At 35.2% G+C, this 25,880-nt stretch overlaps 1 protein-coding gene and 1 non-coding gene across 4 annotated transcripts; one reads left to right on the top strand and one right to left on the bottom strand.

The window, feature by feature from the left end:
- Positions 1–13,193: 13,193 nt before the first annotated feature.
- Positions 13,194–14,908, top strand: LOC141688994 (homeobox-leucine zipper protein HAT14-like). 3 transcript variants are annotated; one of them, XM_074493151.1, is made up of 4 exons: positions 13,194–13,581; positions 13,693–13,994; positions 14,087–14,181; positions 14,258–14,908. In XM_074493151.1, the coding sequence occupies exons 1-4, from the start codon at positions 13,323–13,325 to the stop codon at positions 14,568–14,570; spliced, it is 969 nt and encodes a 322-aa protein (XP_074349252.1). In that variant the 5' UTR covers positions 13,194–13,322; the 3' UTR covers positions 14,571–14,908. The 3 variants fall into 3 exon arrangements, with proteins under 3 accessions (XP_074349252.1, XP_074349253.1, XP_074349254.1); XM_074493152.1 differs by having other exon boundaries at positions 13,195–13,581; positions 14,099–14,181; XM_074493153.1 differs by having other exon boundaries at positions 13,196–13,581; positions 14,102–14,181; positions 14,258–14,906.
- Positions 14,909–24,967: 10,059 nt separating this feature from the next.
- On the bottom strand, positions 24,968–25,075 carry LOC141694103 (small nucleolar RNA R71). Its single transcript, XR_012563432.1, has one exon. It is a non-coding gene; the product is annotated as a small nucleolar RNA R71 (small nucleolar RNA).
- Between the last annotated feature and the right edge of the window lie 805 nt (positions 25,076–25,880).

Consider the following 25,880-nt stretch of genomic DNA (forward strand, 5'->3'; position numbering starts at 1 on the left):
ACTACGGGGGAGAAATAGCAGGGAGGAAGAAAAAGATCCTACACATGTACACTACACCACACCATTGTTGTTTGTAATTACGGATCCTATTGTACGGGAGAGGTGGTAAACACAAGGTGATTTTCTAGTAAGGGAAGAAGCTGTTTTTAAAAGGGGAGTACCATTGGTTTTTATCTGCGGATCCTATTGTACGGGAGAGGTGGTAAACGAAGGTGATCTTCTTTAATCAATTGATTCTCATAGGGGGAGAAGCAAGAGAGATATGTGCTTCTCAACAGGAAATGTGGTTGTACAAAAGAAGATGAAACTACTTGAAGATATGTTCAGTCTAGAGGAACATTTATTTGGAATCTGGAAAATGTTAAAAGTTATCCAGAACTTTTCTGCTATTTACTTTGCATTTCTGTTTATATCTTTTTCTTATTTGTTAGTTGAGTTATCCTCTAGGTATTTGTGTGTTATTGTTTAACAAACAAATAGGGGGAGATTGTAAGGCACATTTCATAGCCTATTTGTTTATTCGAGGATTTAACTCAACTCAAATAAGAATGTAACAAGAATAGTGGATCTACCGTCAAAGAGATCTTATAAAGTAACATCTGTTAAAGGATTCAGAAACAAGGTTCATCTACAGACTTGGGGAATTAATTCACTGGAAGAAGTTCAAGAAATTGTTCAAGCCTCAGTGATATAAATCAAGATTGTGGATTTAATCAAGTGACAGAGATCTCGTCAGGGTATCAATTAATTACAGGGATTTAGTCTGAAATCAAAGTCAAGACATGAAGAAACGTCACGGAAGTTAGTCACTCATGAACCAGACAGTACATCGAGTGTCAACATTGAAGTGGTGGAATTGATTCATAATTCTCAGTGATTTTCAGAAGAATTTCAGAAGAATGGTTGCTGCTCAAGATTAGTATTAATTCTCTATTAATTAATTAAGTCATATAATTTAATTAAGAAAATAAATTATATCTGCAAAGATTAATTTATTTATTAATTAAATTAATTGATTAATTAATTCAGAATTAATATTAAGAATTTTCAGAAGTTTAATTGGATTAAAAACAGTCTTAAAATCAGCAAGACAATTGAAAATGAACTAGCATGACAATCTGGATTGTCATGCCAAGTCATTTCAATAGTCATACCGAAAGTTCTACTGGGAAGGAGATTGTCTTGCTAGTTCAACTGATTGTCATACCGAAAGTCATTGTAGTTGAATCAGATTGTCTTGCTAGTACAATCAATAGTCCTACCGATTGTCTTGCTGAGCTAAGGATTGTCTTGCCAGTTCAATGAGAGTCTGTTGATTGATTTATAAAAGAACAGAAGCAGAAGACTTTCTTATCATCCAATCTCAAGAACAAACACAGCAGAAAAAGAAAAACAAGCAGACAATATTACATCCTTCATCTGCAAACTTCAAGATCATAATTTCTAGTTTGTAAAGTTAAATCCAATTGATAATGAGAATGAGAAGCGTAATCGAAATGCTGAGCGTCGGGCCGTCAGGTTGAACATGACCCGGTACGTGTAAAAGAGGATATGGATTAAAGAGGGATAAATTCTATGATCAGAATTGAGTCGTTATGTGATTATATATGTGAGATTGTTGTCTGTGTGCATGGTTATATGATCTGTGACAATTTTGTGAATTTTAAAGGAATTATGTGATTTAAATAAAGGTTTAATTAACCTTCGTGCATTTTTATAAAATTATTCGAGTAAGATAAAAATACGGGATTTCTTCTGTGATCTTCGTAGTGGTCCTAGAGACTTTTTAAAAATGATAAGTGAATTTGATTGTTGATCTTTGCATTTTTTAAATTGATTTTATCAGAAAAATGATATTATTAAGGCATGATTGCGAAATTCATATAAAATCAACCGTTCGCTCAAAATCTTATTATGAGTAATGGTTAAAAAGCTAATTTCGAGGACTACGTATTAAAAATGTCATTTTCAATAATTCTTGACTTCCCGAGAGAGATATATTTTATATTTAATCCTTGTTTTATTTTACTAAAAAGATGGGACAATTAAGAGTGAAAAAGGAATTAGAAGATTACCAAATTGCCCTTATTTTTGAGTGATATATAAACTCACTCCCTTTCTTTTTTTTCTTCTTGCTCCCGTGCTTTCACTTTCACTCTTCTCTCTTTTCTCTCCTTCTCTCACTCGAACACACTCTCTCTCTCTCGGCTTTCTTCAATCTCTCTCGGTATACCTCTCTTTTCTTTGATCAAACTCACCAATCATCCCTAAATCTTCTTGCTAAACACTTATGTGTAGGTAGAAGTATGTGCATGTGTGTATACCCACTTGCATGTCGATGTGTGTGTGATGTGTGTGCTCGGTGTGTGTGTGTTCACCCGAGAACCACTTGGTTCTTGTTATTGTTGTTGATGACATCTTGTTCAAGATTGATTCTTTGTAAACAAATGATAGAGAAGATGTGCATGTTAGTTATTTTGCGTAATTGATGGAAATTGGGGGTTTCGTGGTTGGACACCCTCGAATGAGGGCACCACCGAGATGCCACCGCCACCGGTGATGAACTCCGGTGAACCAGTGGTGAGCCATGATGTTAAAAACTGAGTTCTACTATACCAAACACTTATTTCGATTATTGCATGTGTCATTCTTGAAAAACCCAAATGGTTTTGATCTTTGAAGATATTGATTTGAGTTAACTTGTTTAAAGTGATTATGGATTGTTACTAGATTAAAAAAAGGAATGAAATTATTGTTGCATGCTAAGTTTAGGTTCGGATTTTGTGCTAATAAGAAGAGGAATTTGATTTTGTGAGTTAATCTTGGTAAACACTAAGTTTATATGGCCTAAAAGTGATTGCATGTTAGTTTTAAAGAAGATCAAGATATGCATGTCATTGATTTGTCCTTGAGTTGTAAATTTGAGTTTTTGCCGAATGGAAATTGAGTTAAAAAGGGATTAATTTGATGAATAAGTGGATGCATGTTGTGATTTAGGTGAAATTCGAATTCTTGGATTATGTTAAGAAATTTAGTTGGTTTAATTGATAAAAATGAAGTGTTTGATATAATGATGAGTTGAAATTGAATTGCATGCGAGCATGTATGTATGTTTTGGTTCGAATGGTTGTTGATAAAGAAAAGGGGGTTAGTTTAAAAGTTGGATTATGCTAAGAATAAGGATGCATGGTGTAATTTTGAGAAATTTGATTGTATATATATGATTATAGTTCGAATTTTTATGATTAAAAGAAAGGAGAATGATTCTTTAATGGTTTTGAATGAGTTATGTGTTTATGTGAATTAAAGTGAGTATTTGATTAATTTTGTGTGATAAGGCCGAATAGGCCATAGGGATTAAAAGTCAAAAACTTGGTTTTGGTGATCAAAAGGATGATTGAAGGTGTATAAGTGAATATCTATGAATTTGTTTGCTTGATTGTAGTGTGTGGTTCGAATTAAGGAACAAAAGAAAAAGGGAACTAAGTTGATTGATTTTAAAAGATATAAGTGATAGTTATGGACGTAAATGTTTGGTTGTGAATAAATCTTGTACTCGTAAGAGTTATAATAGTGTGATTTGAGAAATAGCTAAGAATAAGCAAGTGTGCTTCGATTGTTAAGTATATAAGGATATAAAAGTTACGAAAAAGAGATGTGCTATATGCTTATATGTATAAGCTATATTCGTATGCTCGAGTCAAGGATATAATCGAGTTATCGTATAGAGTGATCGTTCCGGGAACGAGAGTTGAGAATCTAATTAAGGTTTTGGTTTTATTGTAGATTCGGAGCGTGAGGGCATTCAGGCTAGGAAAGGAAAGGATTTACTAGGTGGCAGTAGTTCAACCTTCAGGAAAGCAAATTCAGGCAAGTAACTCTGATTACTTGTGTAAATAGTTATAAAGAGAATGTTGTTCATACCATGTAGAGTATTGAACTGTTTAAGTATGAAACCCTTGTTTTATGAAACCCTGATATTGATTTAAAGTACCCTTGTTCTTGATGACCTGTTATTGAAAAGCTTATTGATTTCACCCTTTGATATTCTGTTCTTTCTGCTCAAGTTATCTCTTAAGCCATAAATCATATTGAACCTTTTGATTATCCTTGTTAACCCTGTTTAATGATACCCTGTTTCTCTTGATCACCCTATTGATCCCTAAACCAATATTGATCCTTCTAATTTAGTGCTTTGTTATCCTTGATACAGAATTCTTATGAATTGTTCCTTGCGTATCTTTGAATCACTCCCTGAACTTTGTTTCCTTAAAATCTGAATTAAGAATCAGTTTCGACTTAAAAAAGTCTGAATGATTTCAAATGCTTGGTAATGATAAAATGGATTTTTGAAAACCTACTTGTTTTTCCAACTCAAGTTTTTCCAAATGAATTCCTGATGGATTGGATTGGGACGTAAGAGGCTAGTGGGACTAGTCCAGTCATGGTAAGAGGCTAGCGGGGCTAGTCCAACTTAAGGCTGAAATTATGCCGATTGGTACCTAAATGACCGGATGGAGGTCGGTACGTGTTGATCACCCGTACATAATGAAATGGAAAGAAAAGTAATCTAATCAAGGGTTCTAATTGATTATTTAAAAAAGGAACTGAAACTTTTGTTCAGTAAATTGATTTTTGAAAATGAAATTGGTTTATATTGCTTTGGAAAGAGTTGATTATGTATTGTGGAGCTTAAAGCTCGAGAACCCTGATTCTTGAAATTGTTGATCATATGATTGATTCTATATCTTGAAATACTGTTGCTTTCCTCTATTGAAAGATCTATTCTGATCCTTTAATGATTTGTGATGAATGTCGGCTTTCGTCCTGCTTTGAGCCTTGTTCCTTGAAAGCCCCATACTATTCTTCAGAAACCTTTCCTTAACCCAAATGATGGAAATCTGCCACCTAGATCAAATAAAGTAGAATGCCCTGAGTTTGGTAAAGCATATTGTGATTTGATATTGTAGAACTGCTGTATAGTTACTTGCTGAGTTTTATACTCGTTTGTTTTGTTTTAATCTAACCATGGCAGTTAAGCAAGAAGATGGCCAGGCTTAGGCGCACTGCTCGTAAGAGCGTACCTGGTGGTCCCTACCGTGTTGAGGGCTTCCGGTTGCCAGAGCAGGTAGTGGTAATCATGAGTGAGCTCGCGCCTAGAAAGAAGTTTATAAAGATACAATGGGTCATCTGTCGGTTCCCAGCCGGAATCGATATTGGTTATTTAATAATATTTTGGGCCTGTAAGTTATATTTTGTGATTGGTAGTTGTAATCTTGTCTCATACTTTATCCTGTTGATCCTGTTAGTAGTTAATCGGGGTTTATGCATATTTAATTATTAGATTAGAGGTGTGTGAGTCCTCATTTCCTAACTCCGAGATTGAGGGCGTCACACTCACTACCTTTAACTTTGGTGTAGACACACTTGTCACTTTCATTAATCATATAACTGAATGGCAATACAGTTTCATCAAACTTTTTATGCCAATCCCTGGGAGGTTGTTTCAAGCCATAGATGGACTTGTTCAACTTACATACTTTCCTTTCATTTCCAGATGTAACAAATCTCTTTTTCAAGTTCACCATGAAGAAAAGCGGTCTTTACATCCATCTGATGGATGATAAGACCATGGACGGAAGCCAATGCTATAAGCATCCGGATTATTACCATCCTTTCAATCGGAGAGTATGTATCAAAGTAATCAATTCATTCCTTTTGCTTAAAACCTTTAGCTACTAGTCTAGCTTTGTACTTATCTATTGAGCCGTCAGGTTTCAACTTCCTTTTAAAGACCCATTTGCACCCGATAGTAGAACACCCAGGAGGGAGATCAACCAACTCCCATGTTCCATTAGAAACAATAGAGTCAATTTCACTCTTAACAGCGCCCTTCCAATGCCTAGACTCCGAAGAATCCGTAGCTTGTCAGAAAGTTAAAGGTTCGTCCTCGACATTGTAAGTGATAAAATCACCTCCAAAATCCTTAACTACCTTTGCACGCTTACTTCTCCTTGGTTCCTCTACTTCCTTGGGAATAGAGCTACTATTAGGTTCCACCCCCATATTTATCATCTTTTCCACATGATCAGGAATATAACTCGATGTGTGAGTAGAATCTTCCTCATAAATCTTTTCAGGTATTCCAGTCTTCATAAGGTAGACATCCTCAAAGAATGTAGCATCTCGAAATTCAACTATCGTGTTTGCCACTATACCATCTATGTCAGATTTTAATACTGAAAATCTCATAGCTGTAGTGGTTTCAAGATGGTCCAGAAAGATACAGTCAACAGTTTTCGGACCTAGTTTCTTTCTCTTGTGTTCAGGAACAAGCACCTTAGCAAGGCACCCCCACACACGAAGATACTTAAGACTAGTCATCTTGCCTTTCCATAACTCCAAGGGTGTCTTGTCCATGTGTTTCAGAGGGACTCTATTCAAAATATGGCACATCGTATTTAGAGCCTCTCCCCCCATGTATTTAGGCAACCCAGAGTTAATAAGCATACTATTGATCATATCTTTAAATTATCTGTTCTTTCGCTCAACAACCCCTTTAGACTCAGGTGTGTATGGTGGAGTAATTTCATGAACTATACCATTGTTTGCACAAAATTCATTAAAAGTGTTACTTGCATACTCACCACCTCTGTAAGATCTCAATCGTTTAAGTACCTTACTAGTTTGTTTTTCTACTTCAGTTTTATATATAATGAATTTACTAAGTGTTTCATCCTTATGTCTAAGTAAATAAACATAACAATATCTATAACTATCATCTAACAAACTAATCCTTGGTCAAAACACCACTAAATTCACAAATATCAGTGCGTACTAAATCTAACAAGTCTGAATCCCTAACAATATTGTGAAAAGGTTTCCTTATTTGTTTAGCAGACACACATGTTTGACATTTAGAATTCTTTTCTATGATATGTTTTGGAATCAACTCTAAGTTCATCATATTCTTAAGAGCACCAAAGTTTAAGTGACCTAGTCTAGCATGCCATATATTCGAGGATTCAATACAGTTAACAGAAGGAATAATATTATTATTCAAAGTCCCCAAAACGGGTTCAACATTAATAACAAATAAACCATTTGACAAGTAACCCTTGATAAAAAATGTACCAGTATGAATAAGAACTACTTTATTACACTTGAAAGAAATTTTAAAACCACTAGAAACTAAACAGCTTCCACTTATTATATTTCTACGCATGTCGGGAACATGATGCACTCTAGTCAAAGATAGTATACGTCCTGAAGGGAACATCAGACCCACGTTTCCTACTCCAAGTACTTGAGCAGCACTAGAATTCACCATCTTCACATTCAAGCTATGACTCTGTTGATAAGATAAAAATAAATTAATATCAGTACAAATATGCACATTACTCCAGTATCTATCTACCATTCATTTGACAGATAGGTAGAAAATATTACAGGGTTGTAGGATACATACCGATCAACGTCGGTTTCAGAAGCCGTAGCCTCACCAAAAACCATGTTCACTAAGGGCCCACTTGCGGTTCCAAGCATAGCATTCGCTTGCGCCACCACCTCGGTTTTCTTCGTTTTCTTTGTAGGGTAGTCCTTACTCTAGCGCCCAACCTGTCCACAAGACCAACACGGTTTGTTTGCCTCTGGTTTATTGGCATTATCCTTGTCACTCTTAGGTTTATTACTATTAACTTTCTTAACAACAACCTTCCTTTTCTGTCCTACAGTTGCTACGTTTACCTTCGAGGTACCGTGCTCAGTTGGCATCACATGTCCCTGTTTGGACTTGTGTTGTTCTTGGACCGAGATGTCCAGCATAAGGTTGGTCCAGGTGATCTCTCATTTCTGTCTTTTCAGGGAGAGAGAGAACTCTTTCCAAGACTTCGAGAGTTTTTCAATCACGCTCATAACCTTGAACTTCTCAGGGAGGTCCATTTCAGACTCCTTCAAAGCATGCACTATCATCTCGAACTCATGCACTTGCTCAGTCATGGACTTATTTACTACCAGCTTGAATTTAAGGAACCTAGCCACATAATACTTTTCCAGACCTTGTGAGTCAGTATTATGTGTCTGGTCCAGCTTCTCCCATAAGATTTTTACGGAGTAGGCATCAGAAGAATAAACATCAAATAAAGTGTTTGTTAGATCAGCCAAAATGGCCGCCCTTGCCACCCCATCCTTCTCAGCCCACTTCGCAAAAGTCTTAACGGTGTCAGCCTTTTCTTGATTTATAACCCGTTTCTCATACTCCACAAACCCTTTATAGTCAACCATAATTTCATCCTTTTATGGCAACGAGAAAAGCCGATGCCACCATTGAATTTCTCCAGTAAACCAGTTAATTCAACGGCTTGTGGAAAACTATAAGTGGTCCAATCAATGACCCCAACAGTTGCACAAGAACTACCACCACCCACTGGAACCTCGGTTTCGCTAAATAATATATAACTAATTATCTCTTCAAGAATGTTGGAAATAATAACTATTACAGCAACATAGAGGCAGTTATATAACATATTTAACAAGCCAGGGCCAAGATAATAATTAACGAAACAAAACATGTAGATAAATAACATGCATATTAGTAACTGTAAGAACAAAGAAAGAACAGAAAGTGTACCAGTAACCATAGCTTTAACATAGTGAAAAGAAATAAAAAAACAGTGGTAGCCAACAGGTACAATGTAACAAGAAAATAATCAGCTGAGTCGCCAGGCCTTGCTCGAAGTCCTAACTGCTCTTGAGAGATAATCTCCCCCACCTGCTGCGTTGGGATGCTTGCAACGCCTCCTACAGGATAAAATAGCTCCGGACTTGATGTTCACAGCAACAACAAATCCAACTTCGACTAGCACCTCAGTCGCTGGAAAAATCAGCAGCTCTCAGACAGTGTTTGGGAGAGAAGAGATAGCAGAGAGGAGAAGAAGAGAATGTAGGTGTGGTGTATAAAACTCAGCAACTTAGTCCTCTATTTATACTAGAGGCTAAGTGTAACTGACCACCCTGAATTAATTTCAGACTTACTGCACATTTAATAAATAAATCAAAACTGATGAATTAATTTAAATAAAAATGTAACTTTGCATTTATCTCACACATTATATCAGCTTTAATTTTTAATTTGAATATATTATCAGTTACAAGTTATATATCAAATGTCCAGGTTCAATTAATCTGACTAAGCCCACTTATAAAGTGACTCAGCCCAATTCAGAAACCGAACCCAGCCCAACAGTAATAACCCAGCCCAAACTGATAAATAAATTCTAATTAAAAAAATTAAATCACAAATAAATAAAATCCTCGCTCAGGTTGCCTCGCGTACGCGAGACGCAAAGACCCAGTCTAAACTGATAAATAAATTCTTATTACAAAAATTAAATCACAAATAATAAAATCCTCGCCTAGGTCGCCTCGCGTACGCGAGACGCCGAGACATTCGCCCAAATCGCCCTTCGATCCGGTCCGGTGCGTGGCGAGGCGGCGGCGCGCGCGTGTGCGCGCGGTGAAGCACACAAGAACACAATGCACCATCACACAACTTAGTACAGTTAAACCTCGATGAAGTAATAATCGATAAAGTAATAACCTCGCTAAAATAATATTTTTCCCCGGTCCCAACATAATGGACAAAGTGTATTTTTACTCCCGGTAAAGTAATAAACTCGCTAAAGTAATATTTTTTCTTGGTCCCGACCTTATTACTTTAAAGAGGTTTAACTGTAGTTGTATAATACCCATGTATGTGATACAATATAAAACCTATACCCCTTTAATTTTCAATGTGAGACAAAACACATTCTCTTTTTTCAAACTCTTTCAAACTAACCTCAACTCTAATCCTCAATGAATTTCATTAAGAAAATTTCTTAAAACCATACATGAAAGTTTAAGTTCACATATCATGGAATAATTTCCAATTATTAGATTTTGGGATTATCATTAAGAACATAATAAAAATTATGATCTAAAAAATATTTTTCTAACGCATCCCACGCCTTGAAAACATGTAGTGTGAATAAAGAAAAATAGTCAATTAAGGACATATAGTTTCAAACATACAATCATGGGAACTAGTCGGTTTATAACTATAATTGACTGTTAATTAGAGCATCTCTGATGCTTAAGCCCAACCCACTTACAAGTGGGGTTAATTTTGTTGCCAACTAAGCAAAAAGTGACCTTTAAAAAAAAATGGCCACCTCTCTACAATGCATGAGCCTATTTCCACTTATAAATATAAATAGATTCTTTTTAATTTCATTTTTTCTTAAGCAATAACTTTTATAAAATTAATAAATTATAATTATTAATGTTTTATTATAATATATTTATATTTAACTTAAATAAATATAATATTACAGTTAGATTTAGAGTAAAATAATAATTTTACAATTAAAAACATCACATGCAAAAGTATTAATAAAAAATATTTTGTAAAAATAAATCAAATTTCAAAGATTTTGAATTGGTTAAATAATTTTCAAATATTAATCCACAACGTTTCAGAATCTAGTAAGTTTAAATTACATGGGTTGCAAAATAAATCAAAGAGAACATATAAAATTTAATTAAATATTAAAAAGTACCATCAAATAGTAACTGGGCAGCGCCCACTTTGGTGACCCTGCCCACTTTCTGCATAATCATCCAATGCTAATTTTTGAATATTTTACATGACCAAGTCACTTTAAGTATCCCAATACATCAAATGGGCTTGCATTGAAGTTGCTCTTAGGATCATTTTGTTAACTGAATTTAGTCAAGAAAGTTGAAAAAGATTAAAGTAAGAGCATCTCCAACAGCTTTTTAAAATCACTCTTTAATATAATATAAATGATTAGCTTTTAGTAATTTAATGTGCATTCATCTACAACAATACTCTATATATTCACTTCTCATTCAATTTTATATTATTAAAAGTAACTTGAAATCATTAAAGTACAAAATAAAGTGGAAAGAGAGAGAGTATATCTTACCAATTTACTATAAAATATTAGTTAAGAGCTAGTTATACTCTTAGAAATGAGCAGAGAGAATGGACTCTTAAACTTTTAAAGAGCCTCTAAGAGTTTTTTGAAACTCAAATTTAAACAGCACTCTTTATTTTTCAACTTAAGAGCCTATATGAAAAATTTGTTGGAGATGCTCTAAAAACTCATTAACATTCATGATTAGAAATATTTTGAAGTAGAAAGCCCGTATGTTTGAAAAGTCTTTATCATCCATGACTCCTATTATCTGCTATAATAGTGCTTTTACTTAAAATTTGAATTAATTCATCAACTATCTTGCTGGGATGGGGAACTGAGGACAAGAGTTAAACGATTGCATCGCACGGTGCGCGTTGTTGGGGTCATGGGTGAAAAAAAATCGAACAAACCGCAAAATCGACTCAATCTGCCCCTTATTTCGGTTGACAGGGTCGGATTATTCAAAATCCTAAATTTAATTGGTTTAATTTTTTGTCAACCCGAATATAATGGATTGGGTCTAGGTTCAAAAAATTAAAACCCTTACTAACCCAACCCAACCCGATTTTATAATTAGAGTATTATTATTTTGAAATTTTAATTGATGTTTTTATTGTAATGAATAATATATTCGAAATAATATTATTATTTTAGGGATAATGCACCACAAGTTATTGACTTTGAACTAGAAGAGTACACAGTACATATAATATCCACTAATATTTATATTCTATTAAATTATGGGGTATACTTCAACTTTTGATTAAATTTATTTGTAATTTTGATTCATAAAAATATTTACGTAATTTTATTCGAGTTTTAACCTAAACCAACCCGAACCAATCCGACCCAATGTATAAAGGGTAGGATTGGGTTGAAAATAATTTTTCTGATTAATAGTTTTATTTTTTTTAAAATTAAATTAATTGGGTTGATTTGATTTATTACCTCTAACCCGGCTAATCAGACCCGCGTTCACGTCTGGTTGGGCGTTAATCTTTTCTATGAGAGAAAAATGCTATTGCAGAGACCCTTCTCCTTTTTTGTATAAAATATAAATATTTTGTGTTTGTTGTAAATGATTGCGGCATGAAAAGAGAGTGGGAACAGAGGGGGTCCTCTGTCATGATTTAGAAAATAATTAGGTCTTCCCCTCCTGAGGTAACCTATTTGAATATAAAAAGTTGGACTCAGCTTGGTAAAACTCTATATTCATTTGTTTAGTCAACAGGTTCCCTCAGTCAAACCAGGTTTTTTCACGCAGACACATCAAACAAAACCCATATTTTATCAATACTTAAACATGGGAAATGTTGAACTTAGGTCAAACTTTTGTGTTTGTTTACGTAACTAACCTTGTCCTTTCTAAATTTTATATAGGGTTTTCTAATGTGTGTCCAAGGGGACAAAATAAACATTAACTCTCATGATTTTGGTATATTTTCATTGATCCTCTAATAATAAATATTGATGAACCCCCTGCATTTATAACAACTCCACCAATAAAAATACACCAAACTCATAAAATTTAGTGCTTATTTAGAAAGACCGATTTTATATTTAAAATTAAAACAATTAAGCTTTTTAATTAAAACATCATACCGGATTATGATTCTAGGAAACAAGCATATATTGGTGATTTGTCGCTTTCACTAGTGAATTATTTCTAGTTATTATTATTTTATGGTCCGTTTGGTAAACTGGATTTCATTTGAAATTCTAGATTTGATCAATTAAGCTGTTTGGAAATTTGAATTTGGATTTCATTTAAAATGTAGAACATTCAAATATTAGTACAAATATGAGAATTTGAAAGAATAATTCAAATTCTGTCATTTGAAATCCCTCACTTGAAATGAAATACAAGTTTTCAAACGCTCTCTTATTGACTTTCCTATGATTTTGAAGAATTTCAGTTTATGAATTATTTATATTTCGCTATTATTTATTCTAATTAATTAATATAATGTATTTGGACAGAACTATAAAATTTGCAAATTGAATTAGATATCAGATCTGGTGACTTGCATGTTGCATGGTGTATGTACAATGTATACAAACAACAATGATTTGATCAGCTCACAAAATAAAAAACAGAAAAAGCAACAAAACCAAAATTATAAACAATTTTGACAAATATTACATAGGATCCAGGTCAGACATACATACACCACACATATACGAGTGTATATATATAAATGTAATAAATTCCATCAGAACAGAGATTGTATCTAGATTCTCTATAAAGTCTCTCCTTTTCCCCAGTGCTTTCACTCCTAATTAAAACTTTTACCTCTTTATCTTTGCTATCACCTTAACTTTTACAATCTCACATGAAAAATGGAACTTGGGTTGAGCTTAGGAGACTCTTCTTCATCAAAAACATTTCTAGATGCACCTCACAAATCTGCATCCAAAGTTCCTGATCTTGGCTTTCATATGGGCTTGAACATCCACTCTAAATCTACTAGTGATGATGATGAAAATGAATATGTAGATGTAGATGATCATTCTTCTCAAGATACCATTAAAGATCAACAAACACCTCTTCATCTCCTTTCTCTTGCTCCCCTCCGCTTCCCACCTCAATCTGACAATGGTAATTTTTATATTTTAAAATTATAAAAATATTTAAGTATATGTTTTTGTTAAGGTTATGTTGCATGTTTGTTAGTATGTTAATATATTTATTTTTGTGGGGTTAATGAAGGGAGTTCGGAGGGAGGCTCATCGGGAAACGTTAGGGGAACTAGGGGGTTTGACGTGAACAGGATGGTGGCGGCTGAGGAGGCAACGTCGTCGTTTTGTATGGATTTAGCCATATACAGAGGAGTTGGTAATAAGAGGAGCTTAGAGGATCATGGAAATGATGTGGTTGAAGGGGAAAGAGGGTCAAACTCGAGAGCTAGTGATGATGATGAAAATGGACTTGCTAGAAAGAAACTTAGACTTTCCAAAGAACAATCTGCTTTTCTTGAAGAGAGCTTCAAGGAACACAATACTCTTAATCCTGTAAGCAATACTGGTACTGTGTGCGTGTGTGTTTTATTTATGTGCATGTGTATTCGTGTGTTCGTTATTTTTGTCTTGTTCTTATTGTTTAGTATTCGATGAAGCAGAAACAAAAGCATGGCCTTGCTAGACAACTCAATCTTAGGCCTCGTCAAGTTGAAGTTTGGTTTCAAAATAGAAGAGCCAGGTACAAAATCTCCCTCTCTCTCTCTCTCTCTACGGTATGTAGTATTACTAATTTGATTTTGTGTGCAATTATGTAGGACAAAGTTGAAGCAAACAGAGGTAGATTGTGAGTACTTGAAGAAATGTTGTGAATCACTGACTGAAGAAAACAGGAAACTACAGAAAGAGCTTCAAGAACTAAGGGCACTTAAAGCATCAACTCCATTTTACATGCAATCTCCGGCGACAACACTAACTATGTGTCCATCTTGTGAGCGTGTTGCCACCTCTACTCCGCCATCAACCACTGTAGCTAAGCCTACAACCACTACCTCCGCGACCACTTCAACTTTTCCACTATCAAGATCCAAGTTTTTCCCTTTTTCTCATACACCCACAAAAGCCTCATGAAGATCAAAATGGTCCAAAAAAAATTGATGATCAAGTAATATGGTTGTGATGGAGTTTTGTGTAAATGCAAGTGGAAAGCTTTGTTTGTCTAATTTAGAAGGGGTTTGTTTGGATAAGGGGTTGTTTGGTTAAAGAGTGGTTTTTTAAGCTCTCTTTGTGAGTGGGGGTTTGGTGGATAGGAAGTACCTAGAAACATAGAAAAACATAGAAAAACAATATGAGAAGATTGTGTTCTTTATTTTCCTTGTTTTGTTGGGAAGTAAAGTTTGGAATTATATTAACATAATATATTAGTGTTATTTGATAAATTTGAGTTGCATGGTATGGTTAAATTCATGATTTTGTGTTCAACTACTCCCTTTTTTACAATTTACACTTAATGTGAATATCAAATATTTTCTCTATTTTTCTTTGCGTTTAATTTTTCTGCACATATTTCTAAGTGTTGATATTGATAAAATAATAATTTATAACTTTTTTGTAAACTAAAATATATGGCTAAAATTTTAATTTACAAAAAAAAATTATTACTTCCTCCATAATTATATATATTTGATTCAGATACAAAAGTTAGGAAAAATGATATATAAAAGTTGAATCTTAAAATATGTGTTAAAAAGTAAAAAAATTATGTATAAAAAAAAAGAGAAAGCATAATATTTATACCGTAAAATATTAAATCTTAACCCAAATATGTTGGTGGCAAAACCCAAAATTCTGAAAGAACCCCGATAAATGGATCTTTAATTGAAAGGTGAAACACTTGAATTAATGTTATTGTTGATGTTGGGAGAGACTAGAGAGGATAAGCAAGTGAGCTGATGTTTTAACAAGGCGGGAAAGTCGAGGCATGTTTGGGGGGGTTTGCTTTAAAGAATATGGGCGAAGACTTTGAAGTATCTTTAATAATTTGTTTAATGATTCCATTCAAACAAACATTGATGAGAGGCGTGGGTTATGTGGTCTTGTTCATGAAAAGTGCGACCTTACAATTAGGGACAATGTGTGTATGTATAGTTGTGGTGGTAATTATGGGATACTGTTGGATTTATTGATGATTGATGAATTGTGTCTGTAATTGTGTCTGTGAAAGTAGGTGCTCTTCTCGGACCACTAATTATGAGTACACACGAGCCAAGTACATTGTTCATTATTGGGTTGTTTGCTTTTATCCTTCGTCACGTGACTTGTCACGACACTTTTCTTCCTCCGGTTGGGGGCTCATATGCGAAAATGTTATTTGCGGAGTTGCATTATTTTTTTTGTCCAAAACAAAAGGAGATTATAATGATAAAATTAGGTTTTCTTCCCTGACAATCATGCGTCATGTAATATATATCAAATACATTATGTCTAGGCTGTTGGATAACAGTTGGATCGTGATCCAATGACCAGGATTTAAAAAAAAATTCTCGTTCCGCTCATAATATTCGCGAAAAGTTAACTCGTTTCAGTCTTTCGGCGCTCAATATCCGTAGAGCTACTAAAGACCAAAATACCCTTAAAATGTTTCCACAGATATTATGCGCGGAAGCCCTAGAAATCAGTTTAAACCTAAAAATTGAACTCGTTTATCACTCATTCAAAGAATTAAGAAATAATCGATTTCTTGACGAATTCGTGGCGATTTATAGGCGATTTGAGTGTAACTCATTGATTCCAGTCATTGTTCATCGATTTCAACCCATTTTATGCTTCAAGGTTTGTAATTTCACCTCATTTTTAACCCGTTTGTTCATCGTTTTTCAACCCGTTTGTGTGTAATTGATTGGTTTATTGTTTGTATAAATGCATTATACATACGATTGTGGATTATACATACGATTGTGTCTATATTCTTTGTGTGTAATTTGTGTTAATTAGTCTGTTTCTTCTTTGTTAGGCGTAAGTTGGGTTATGAATTGAATTTTTGTTGAATTTAGTACGGTTACTGTTGATTTAAAAGTGTATTTGTTTGTTGCACGAATAAAATGTATTATATTGGAGTTTTGTTGTCTTGTTGTTGGGAATTTGAATGCGCAGTTGTGGGATTATTGTTGGTTTTAATTTGAATTTGAATTTGAAACATATTATTGTTGGTTTCAATTTGGATTGGAAACGTATCACTATTGGTTTAGGAGTTATGGATAAAACATATAACTGTTGGTTTCAATTTGAATTTGAAAGTGTATTTGTCTTGTTGTTGGGAATTTGAATGCTTGTACATACAAATTTGTGGATTATATGGTTTACGTTTAGTTTATTGAATTGTTTTCATGTTTATTATTTCAGGATGAATAACATATTGTCATGTCCAGTTAGTCATACTATTATCTTTGATAACGAGTATCATGTGAGTTCAGATGTTTGGGAGGGGCATGAGCGGGATCCTTTGGATTGTTATTATGGGAACATGAACATGCATAATTGGGTTTTGTCTGATGCTTAGAAGGACTTGTTGCATATCATTAGTTTTGGTGTTTTTGCAAATCCGGGTGTGGTGTTGTAGAATGATGTGAGGCTTATCACGACATTTGTGCAGAGGTGGCGTCATGAGACCAACACTTTCTTCATGAGACAAGGGGATATGACAGTGACTCTCGATGATGTTGGCTATATCTTAGGTTTACCGATTGTTGGACGTCCGATAGTTGGTGACGATCTTGAGAGTAGCGTGGGATACTTTGTGAGTCATTGTTTGAGCCGCTGACTGAAGCGGAGGTGAAGGTGGCATTCGTCAGAGCCGACATAAAGTACACATGGTTGTATCACAGGTATGAAAGGGCTGATCCGGGCCCTGATCCGAGGAGGATTGCTATCCACACACAGGCATACCAGTAGTAGGAATGTGGTGCACCCGAGGTAGGGGTGAGCGCGGTGCGGGCGGTGCAGTTTTTTCCTCAAACCGCAAACCAAACTGCGCATGCGGTTTGATCAAATTTCCAAACCGCACCCGCACCGCGTACCCTCAAAAACCGCATAAACCACACCACGAAAATGCGGTGTGGTGTGGTGCGGTTCACTGCGGTTTACACTTTGCAAGTTTGAAAAATTTTAATAAAATACAAAACTTAAATTTAAATAAAATACAAAACTTAAATTTAATCAAATTTACGAATAATATAACATAAAGTCGCCAATATTCTTCAATAATACAAATTAGAAATCACACACCGGAAAGTTTAACTTTTTTAGGAATTCAATTACAAAATAAAAATAACTTATAAATTATAAGTTATAATTATTCTAATAAAAATTCTAAGTTATGATTAAAAATAACTAGTGGACAACAGTGGTTAATTGCGTTTTATATTTTTGGTAGCTAATGCAGCAGAGTAGTCATTTTTCCAAGCCACCGATCTCCCGAGAGCAAGTAACCAAAGGGAGAAAAATACCTTAAATCTATCGTAGCTCTTAGATTCTATTAAATGAGTTCACTATTTATAACATATTAAATATTGCGGTGCGGTGCGGAGCGGTTTGAACCGTATTTCAGAAATTTAAAACCACAACCCGCACCGCGCGGTTTATTAAAAATTCAAACCGCAACCGCACCACGAAAATTAAAAACCGCGTTTTGCGGTGCGGATTGGTGCGGTGCGGGCGGTTTTTGCGGTTTGTGCGGTTTTCTGCACACTCCTAACCCGAGGTACATTAGACACCTATGTAGCCTTAGGAGTGTGCATACATGGTCCTGGGGTTTTGCGATTCTTGCATATTTATACGGGGGCCGGAGCATGCAGCACAGAAGGGGACGAAGAGGATTGCTTGTTGTACATGGTTGTTGCAGTTGTGGGCATATGAGCGGTTCTTAATTGGGAGACATCTTCCCGATCCTACCAAGGATTCATATCCAATTGCCGAGTTCTGGGATAGGCCGGTTGATGAGGTGGTTGCTTAGGAGGAGGAGGAGGTGGTGGAGGAGGAGGCGGATGAGGAGTCTAAGGGGAAGAAGGATAAAAAGAGGAAGGAGGTGAAAGGGAAGCATGTGAAGGGAAATGAGTTTAGGGGGAAGAAGGGGATGGGTTGAAGGAGGTTAGGGGTAAGGGTAGGGGAAATGGAGATAAGGGTAAAGGGCAGGCTGATGATGATCTTGATGATGCTACGAATGATGTAATAACCCCAATTTTTGGAAATTTTTGAAACCCTTATGAATAGTGATTTTGCAGATTATGCTGAATAAGAAAACTTTTCATGCCACACTATATAGGGGTTCTGTTATTGATATTCTGAGATTTTATTAGTACTCTATATGGTATATAAGTGTATGTAAAGATCGTCAGAATCCAATTCCGAACACTTTGATTTTTCCCGGAAATCCACTAGATACGGAAAGAATTGAGTATAAGGTAACATGATAAAAAGGATTTAAATAAAAGGATTATAAGAGAGGATCATAAAAGGATTAGAATGTATTGAGAAAGGTTAAGGAAACCCAAGTAATAAGATCGCGGGTATGATCCCTCAAACGATAAACGAAAACGAAAGTTAAGCGAACCGTATAACAGATCAGCTGTCATTAGGCAAACAATTAGGAAGTTAATCAAGGAGGTTAGGGATGATGAGGTCATCCAACCAATAAGGAGAGGACAAGTAAGGGATGATGACACAATAAGGTGATGTAAGCATGACATAGGAGGGAAGGAGGTGTGGATGAATGATAACCACACAAAGTTCAAGGTTATTAAGGTAATTAACCAAAATCTAAACAAAAATAACCAACCAAAAAAAATCAAATCAAAGCAAAAACACAAAAATCTCTCTTTCTTCCAAGCTTGCTCTCGGCTTTTCTTCTTTTTCAAAGAAGAAATTTCCAAAATTCAAGATCCAAGCATTGTTAAATCATGAGGTAATTATCTAAGGTTCCTTGTACATAGATATGGATGTCCTATAAGTTTAAGCTTCTAATTCCTTCACAATCTCTTCCAATAAATCAAGGAAGAAGATGGTGAATAGTAACCTTCAAGAAATAACTTTGGTTTTCTTGATGTTTTTTGAAAGTTCAAGGTAGCTTAAGTATAGATCAAGGCTTCCATGGGCATTCCAAGGATCTTTCATTGATTAAAAGCTTCAAGGAAGGTATAACATCTCCAAACCCTAGCTTTACTTTGTATATTAGGATGATTTTGATAATTATGGTAAAGAGTATCTTGATGCTTGTTGGTTTAGAGTTTGGGTTGGAATGGTAGTGAATTGAAGGTTGAAATCTTATGGTTTGGTTAAAGGACTTAAGTATAGTTTAAATTCAAGTTTAAGAATAAGTATAAATTGTTAATGTTGAGTTGATTGGGGCTGTTATGATGTAGTGAGGATGGATTTTGGTTGTATGGATGGATTGGGATTGATTGGTGGTTGAATTGGAATGGTATAAAATTGGAAAATCGCGTAAACATAGCCGTCGTAATGTCCGATTTACTTTAGACTGCTTTTGTTCATAACATTAGGACCCGAGAACTCCCTGCTAGGTTTTGACCATTGCCATGTTTAGATAGTTCATGTTACGAGCTTCGTTTTGATATGTGGTTCGTTTGATTCCGATGTACGGTTTAGAAGAAACGGCCGTTTTAAGTAACGACGTTTCGTGAACGAAATATTACCCCTCGCCTTACTTTGAAACCTTGGTTAAGGACCTTAAATGACTAATTGGGGTAAGAAACAATTATGAAAAGTGGATTAGGCAGTTGGTAAGGTACTCGCGAAAGAATCGCCTTAAAACCCTTAATGGTTAATTTATTAAAAATGGTGGAGCCGAGGGTACTCGAGCGACTTAAGTAAATCGTTAAGCGCGAAAGCGAGCATTAGGACTCTAAATGGTTAAAGTCTAGTTTCTTAAGCGACCGTGGTCTAATTCCGACTTATGTTGTTGTTCATAGGTTATCGGACCCACTCTAAGCTTAAGTCTATCCGGGAGCACTCAGACAAGTTTTCTACCCGTATAACTGTTGTTGTGATGTATATGTGTATATGCATGATCTTGCGATAAATGCATATTGGTTATTAGCAAATTCTTGCGATATATTGTAGCATGTGATATGGTATATATGCATGCCTGTTTCATATTCTTGATTTATATATCTGTTGGTTCAAATGCTTATAGTTGCATAATACCTATGCTAGAGATAAGCGGTATTTGAGTTTACCCTTAGTATAGGGGATCAAAAGGTGAACATATTTCTAAACCGGGAGTCGATGTTCCCGAGTATAATATATATATTTTATATATATATGGTTATAGTTTTCAAAACTATTAATCGATTAAGGTTTATTCGATAACTTTAACTTTATTTTATTTATTGGATATTATTTTGAATATTCATCCGAGGATTTATGACTCCCTTTATTTTATTATTGAATATTATTTTGAATATTCATCCGAGGACTTATGACTCCTTTTATTGTATTAATTGAATATTATTTCGAATATTCATTCGAGGGCTTATGACTCAGTTTATATTATTTAATGATTATTAATCGGATATTCATTTGAGGATGTATGACTACTTTATTTTATTTAATGAATATTATTTATAATATTCATTCGAGGTATTATGACTCCGCTTATTATTTAATAATATTTTTTATTTTATTAAAGAATAATGTTCGATAATCAAACTTACTTTTGATTATTCAAATAAAGATATTACTTTCGTATAAGGATATCTTTGATTATTTACTATTCATTTCAAGTATAAGTTTTCCAACTTCTACCTCAATTATTCTTTATGGGAATATTATTTAAATAATAATATTCAGATATTTTCTAAATATATTGGGACTGATTTATTTTATTAAATCAGTATTACTCCAAACACTCTTTAAAGTGTTTTCGAGTCTTCAAAATGATTTTTAAAAGTTAGAGTGGATCCCAAAACTCATTTTTTTATATTTAAGATCTTCCTTTTAAAGGGGATTTAAATACTCGCTCAAAACCTGAGGAATCCAGTTCTATGGTGTTTTTTATATTCGCAACAAGGTTGCAGTTTTGGTAAATGAATTGATTACTTACCCAACGTTCAAGAAGTAAGTCCATCTATCGAGTCGGCATAAGCAACATGGGCTCAGTGGGCATCCATGATAGTGTAAGTGGCTCAGTGGGAGTCCATCAAATGCATAAGTGGCTGAGTGGCAGTCCATCATAAGGTCCTATTGCGGCCAGGGTGATAACCAGTGGGGAATTCGTCCATCTACTAGTAGAAAAGGTTACTTATTGGTATCTTTTCCTGATCAGCAAGATATCAGGTTTATGCCAAAATTCTTTTCTTTCCAAATTCATTGGATATGGTCACTCTGTTTATAATTTTCATAACAGAGGTTTTCAAGGAGTGTATGAAATGTATATATATATATAGGTGTATATATATATCGGGACTTAATGAAGTATCTCGTAACTTCATTATTTATAATGATGTTCAAAGATTGAATCTATTCAAATCTTGTCTTGTAGTCTCATCTATGTGATGAACTTTTGAAACTAATTATAACTTGAACGGTGGTAGTTCAAGTAGTATTTGGAAAAGATATAAGTATATTGGAGTATCTTGTAACTTCATCTTTTAAACTTATATCTAGTAAATGATTATCTTATGCATGACAAAGATTTTCAGAAAAATGTTGAGACAAGATTAGATATATGAGATCACCTTGCAACGATATTTTTATACAGTTATAAACTGGAACTCTGTGTATATTATGTATGGAAGAGGACTTCCAAGATTTGGAAAAGTATATATGTATATATACTGAATATTTTGCGACTTCATCGCATTAAGATATCAAACTTGGTTCATTTCTTCTTGACCAAGACTTTCATGAGTACTATGAGAATGCTCATATATTGTTCATCATTATACATATTATTTTGATGGGCTTGTTGCTCACCCTTGCTTTCTTCTTTCATCACACAACATCAGATAAACAAGATGAACAGGACCAAGCTCCCAATTCGCGAGCGGATAGGAAACGTTCCGCAGTTTCCTATAGGCGTTGATGTCGCTGTAGCTGAGGTAGGAACTACCAATAGGCTAGGCTTTCAACTTTTGATGTACCAGATTATGTATATTTATGAATTGTAATAATGGCAAAGAAATGTAAATTTATTCAGAAACCCTTTTGAGGTGTAATGGCCTATAATTATGGAATAAAATGACTTGTGTTATTTTTTTTTGGGTATCATCTCTGAGACTATAACTTGCGGTGTGTGTGTTTATTGTGGGGTCACAGTACAGAGTAGTTGATTATTTATTAAGATCGGATGTTTTAAGGGAAATGGAACTCGTGACAACCCGGATCCCCGACCCCGGATTTGGGGGTGTTACAAATGAAGATGTTCCTAGGGATGGGATTTTGTTGAGTGGCATTTATGTCATCTTATAACGCTCCGTAAAGCTTTGAATTGATGTTTTGTACTCAAGTTGTTGGTGTTTTTAACGTGTTTTGTAGTGTTTTTGCATTTCAGGCTTATATCAGGAATTTAGGTGATCTAGCATTATTTTGATGCTAATATGGTGTTAGGATGGTGTCAAGAAGATTGCTCGTGAAGAGACCAACGCAAACCAGCAAGAAAAGAATAATTTAGGATTTTCTCCAGAGAGTCAGCGCCCGCGCTGTAGTAGCGCGCAACCGTGCCAGGATTGCAGAAGTACAGTGCGCCCGCGCTGGTGAAGCACGCAGCCGCGCCGGGTCGAATTCAAAGAATCCTGTTTCTACTCTGATTTTGATCCAGAAGACTTCTAATCTGCATGGGCTGCTATATAAACGTAACTTATGTTTGTTTTTCATAACGAGACGTACCAGAGCTTAAGGAGAAGGCGTAAGAAGACCGTAGACCACAATTCAACCAAGGCAAAGAGGATCTACTTTATTCTTGTGATTCTTTATTTTAAGTTGTAACTTTGGATGCCAGTTTTCTTACTTGTGAACCTATACTCTTGTTTCGTACTTGGTTTTATTATTTATTCAGTATAAAGACTACATTTATTATACCATGCTTTTATTGGAACCCACGTTGATGATGAGTCTGATCATGGGCTAATCGTTATCGTGGGGTTCCAGCGGATTTATTTACGGATTTCTTTAGTTAATTTATTTCGATGCCTTAGTGTGTGGTGATTGTATGATATCCTGGTATTGGTTGTGCTTATTCGTCTTATGAGCGTCGCGAACTTATAAGATAGCATGTTAATCTCTAATGAAGCGAAAGTGAATTTAGGGGTTTAGAACTTGCCATGCTAACATAGGTTCATGTATTTGATATGCATGATTCGTCGGTAATTTTAACCATCTTACTTACCCTATGTGATCATGATAGATAACTTGTGCATTAAACCGTTATGTTGTCAAATTCTATAGACATATAGGGTCTTAATATAATTGGTGTCTATTTAGCTTCTATCTCTTTTGTGGATGTCTGGTAGTATGATCTTCGTACAATGAAAGTTGGCGTTTATTAGTTTCGTATTATCTGATTAGTGTCATCACCATTGCATGCTAAGGTTAAGAATGAAAAGGCTATTAAATGAAGTATTTAATGAAGTTAGAATTCTGTGTTTGTGTCATATAGTATTTAACTCTCTTTGTTCTCTTAATTTATGTTCTTTAGTATAATCTCTTAGTTAAGCGTAGTAAAACAACCTTAATTTGTTATTCGTCTTAGCATTGGATAATAACCATACCATTGTTGCATAAATACATTGATTAAAATTAACCTAAACCAGTCCCTGTGGGAATGAACTAGAATTAATTCTATATTACTTGCGATCATGTATACTTGCGTGAATATTAGCACGTGTTCTAGCGACTAACAAGTTTTTGGCTCCGCTGCCGGGGACTTCGGTGTTAATTTTTAGTTTATGTATTTGTCATCATTGGTCGTTAAAGTTCAGTGACTCGGACATTGTTACTTACTCAATTCTTTGTCGTGTTTCAGGTACTCTAACGAGCATGTATGCATACGCGTTCTCGGAAGAGAACACTGGATGAAGCTGAGGAAGAAGTTATAGTAGAGGAAAAAGTTGAAGAAGAAATGTTAGTTGAGAAGGAAGAAGAATAACTTATTGCAATGGGAGAACCAGAAGCGAATTCGAAGGCTTTGATGGATTACTCTCAACCGAAGATTAATGATATTCAGTCTAGCATTGTTCGACTAGCCATCTCGGCTAACACCTTTGAGATCAAGTCGAGCACGATTCAGATGATACAGAACTCAGTTCAGTTTGGGGGTTCTCCGACAGAAGACCCCAACATGCACATCAGAGATTTCATCGAGATCTGCGACACTTTCAAGTTTAATGGAGTTTCTAAAGATGCTATTAAGTTGAGGCAAAATGTTGGTTACATTCTCTACCACCAAGGTCTATCACCAAATGGGAGGATCTTGCTCAAAAGTTCCTAACTAAATTCTTCCCTATGGCGAAGACTACTGCAATCAGAAACACACATACTCAATTTGCTCAATAATCTGGAGAATCTTTATGTGAGGCTTGTGATCGTTTCAAAGAGATGCTTAGAAAGTGTCATCACCATGGGAAGCCTGATTGGATGATCATTAACTGTTTCTATAATGGTTTGGGTGCTACTTCTAGACCCATGCTTGATGCAACATCAGGAGGAGCCTTGTGGGCTAAAAGCTACAATGAAGCTTATGAATTGATTGAACTGATGTCTGCTAATGAATACCATAATCCTACTAAGAGACTATCTCTGGGCAAGGTAGCAGGAATTCTGGAGTTAGATACAGCTACTACTATAGGTGCTCATCTTAAGGCTTTGACGATGAAGGTGGATTCTTTGGCTAATTATGGAGTTAATCAGATCACTAGTGTCTATGAGCTTTGTGCTGGTGCCCATGAGACGGAGCAGTGTGCTATTTCTAGTGAATCATCTCAGTTTGTCAGCAACTTTCAGAGGTCACAACAGCCTGTGCCAGCCACATATCATCCTAACAACCGCAGTCATCCTAACTTCAGTTGGAACAATTCTCAGAATGTGGTTCAACAGCCTTATCAGCAGTATCCTGCAAAGCAGTACAACCCTCATGGGTTTCAGCAACCACAATATGCACCAAGACAACAAATCCAACTGCAACAGTCTAATGAAAATCTGAATTGGAGGAGTTGAGGCTCATGTGCAAGAGTCAAGAGGTTCCTATCAAGACCTTGGAAAATCAAATTGGACAAATTGCCAATGCATACACTCCATAGTGACACTGAAGTACCAGGAAAGAGGGAAGCTAAGGAGCAGGTAAAGGCAATTACATTGAGGTCTGGGAAGGTTGCAAACCCCGAACACTCTCAAGTTTCGGATGAAGAAGCTGTGGTTGAAGAAAAAGTGTAG

The sequence above is a fragment of the Apium graveolens genome, chromosome 10 (assembly GCF_009905375.1).
Source record: "Apium graveolens cultivar Ventura chromosome 10, ASM990537v1, whole genome shotgun sequence".
Classification (NCBI taxonomy): Eukaryota; Viridiplantae; Streptophyta; class Magnoliopsida; order Apiales; family Apiaceae; genus Apium; species Apium graveolens.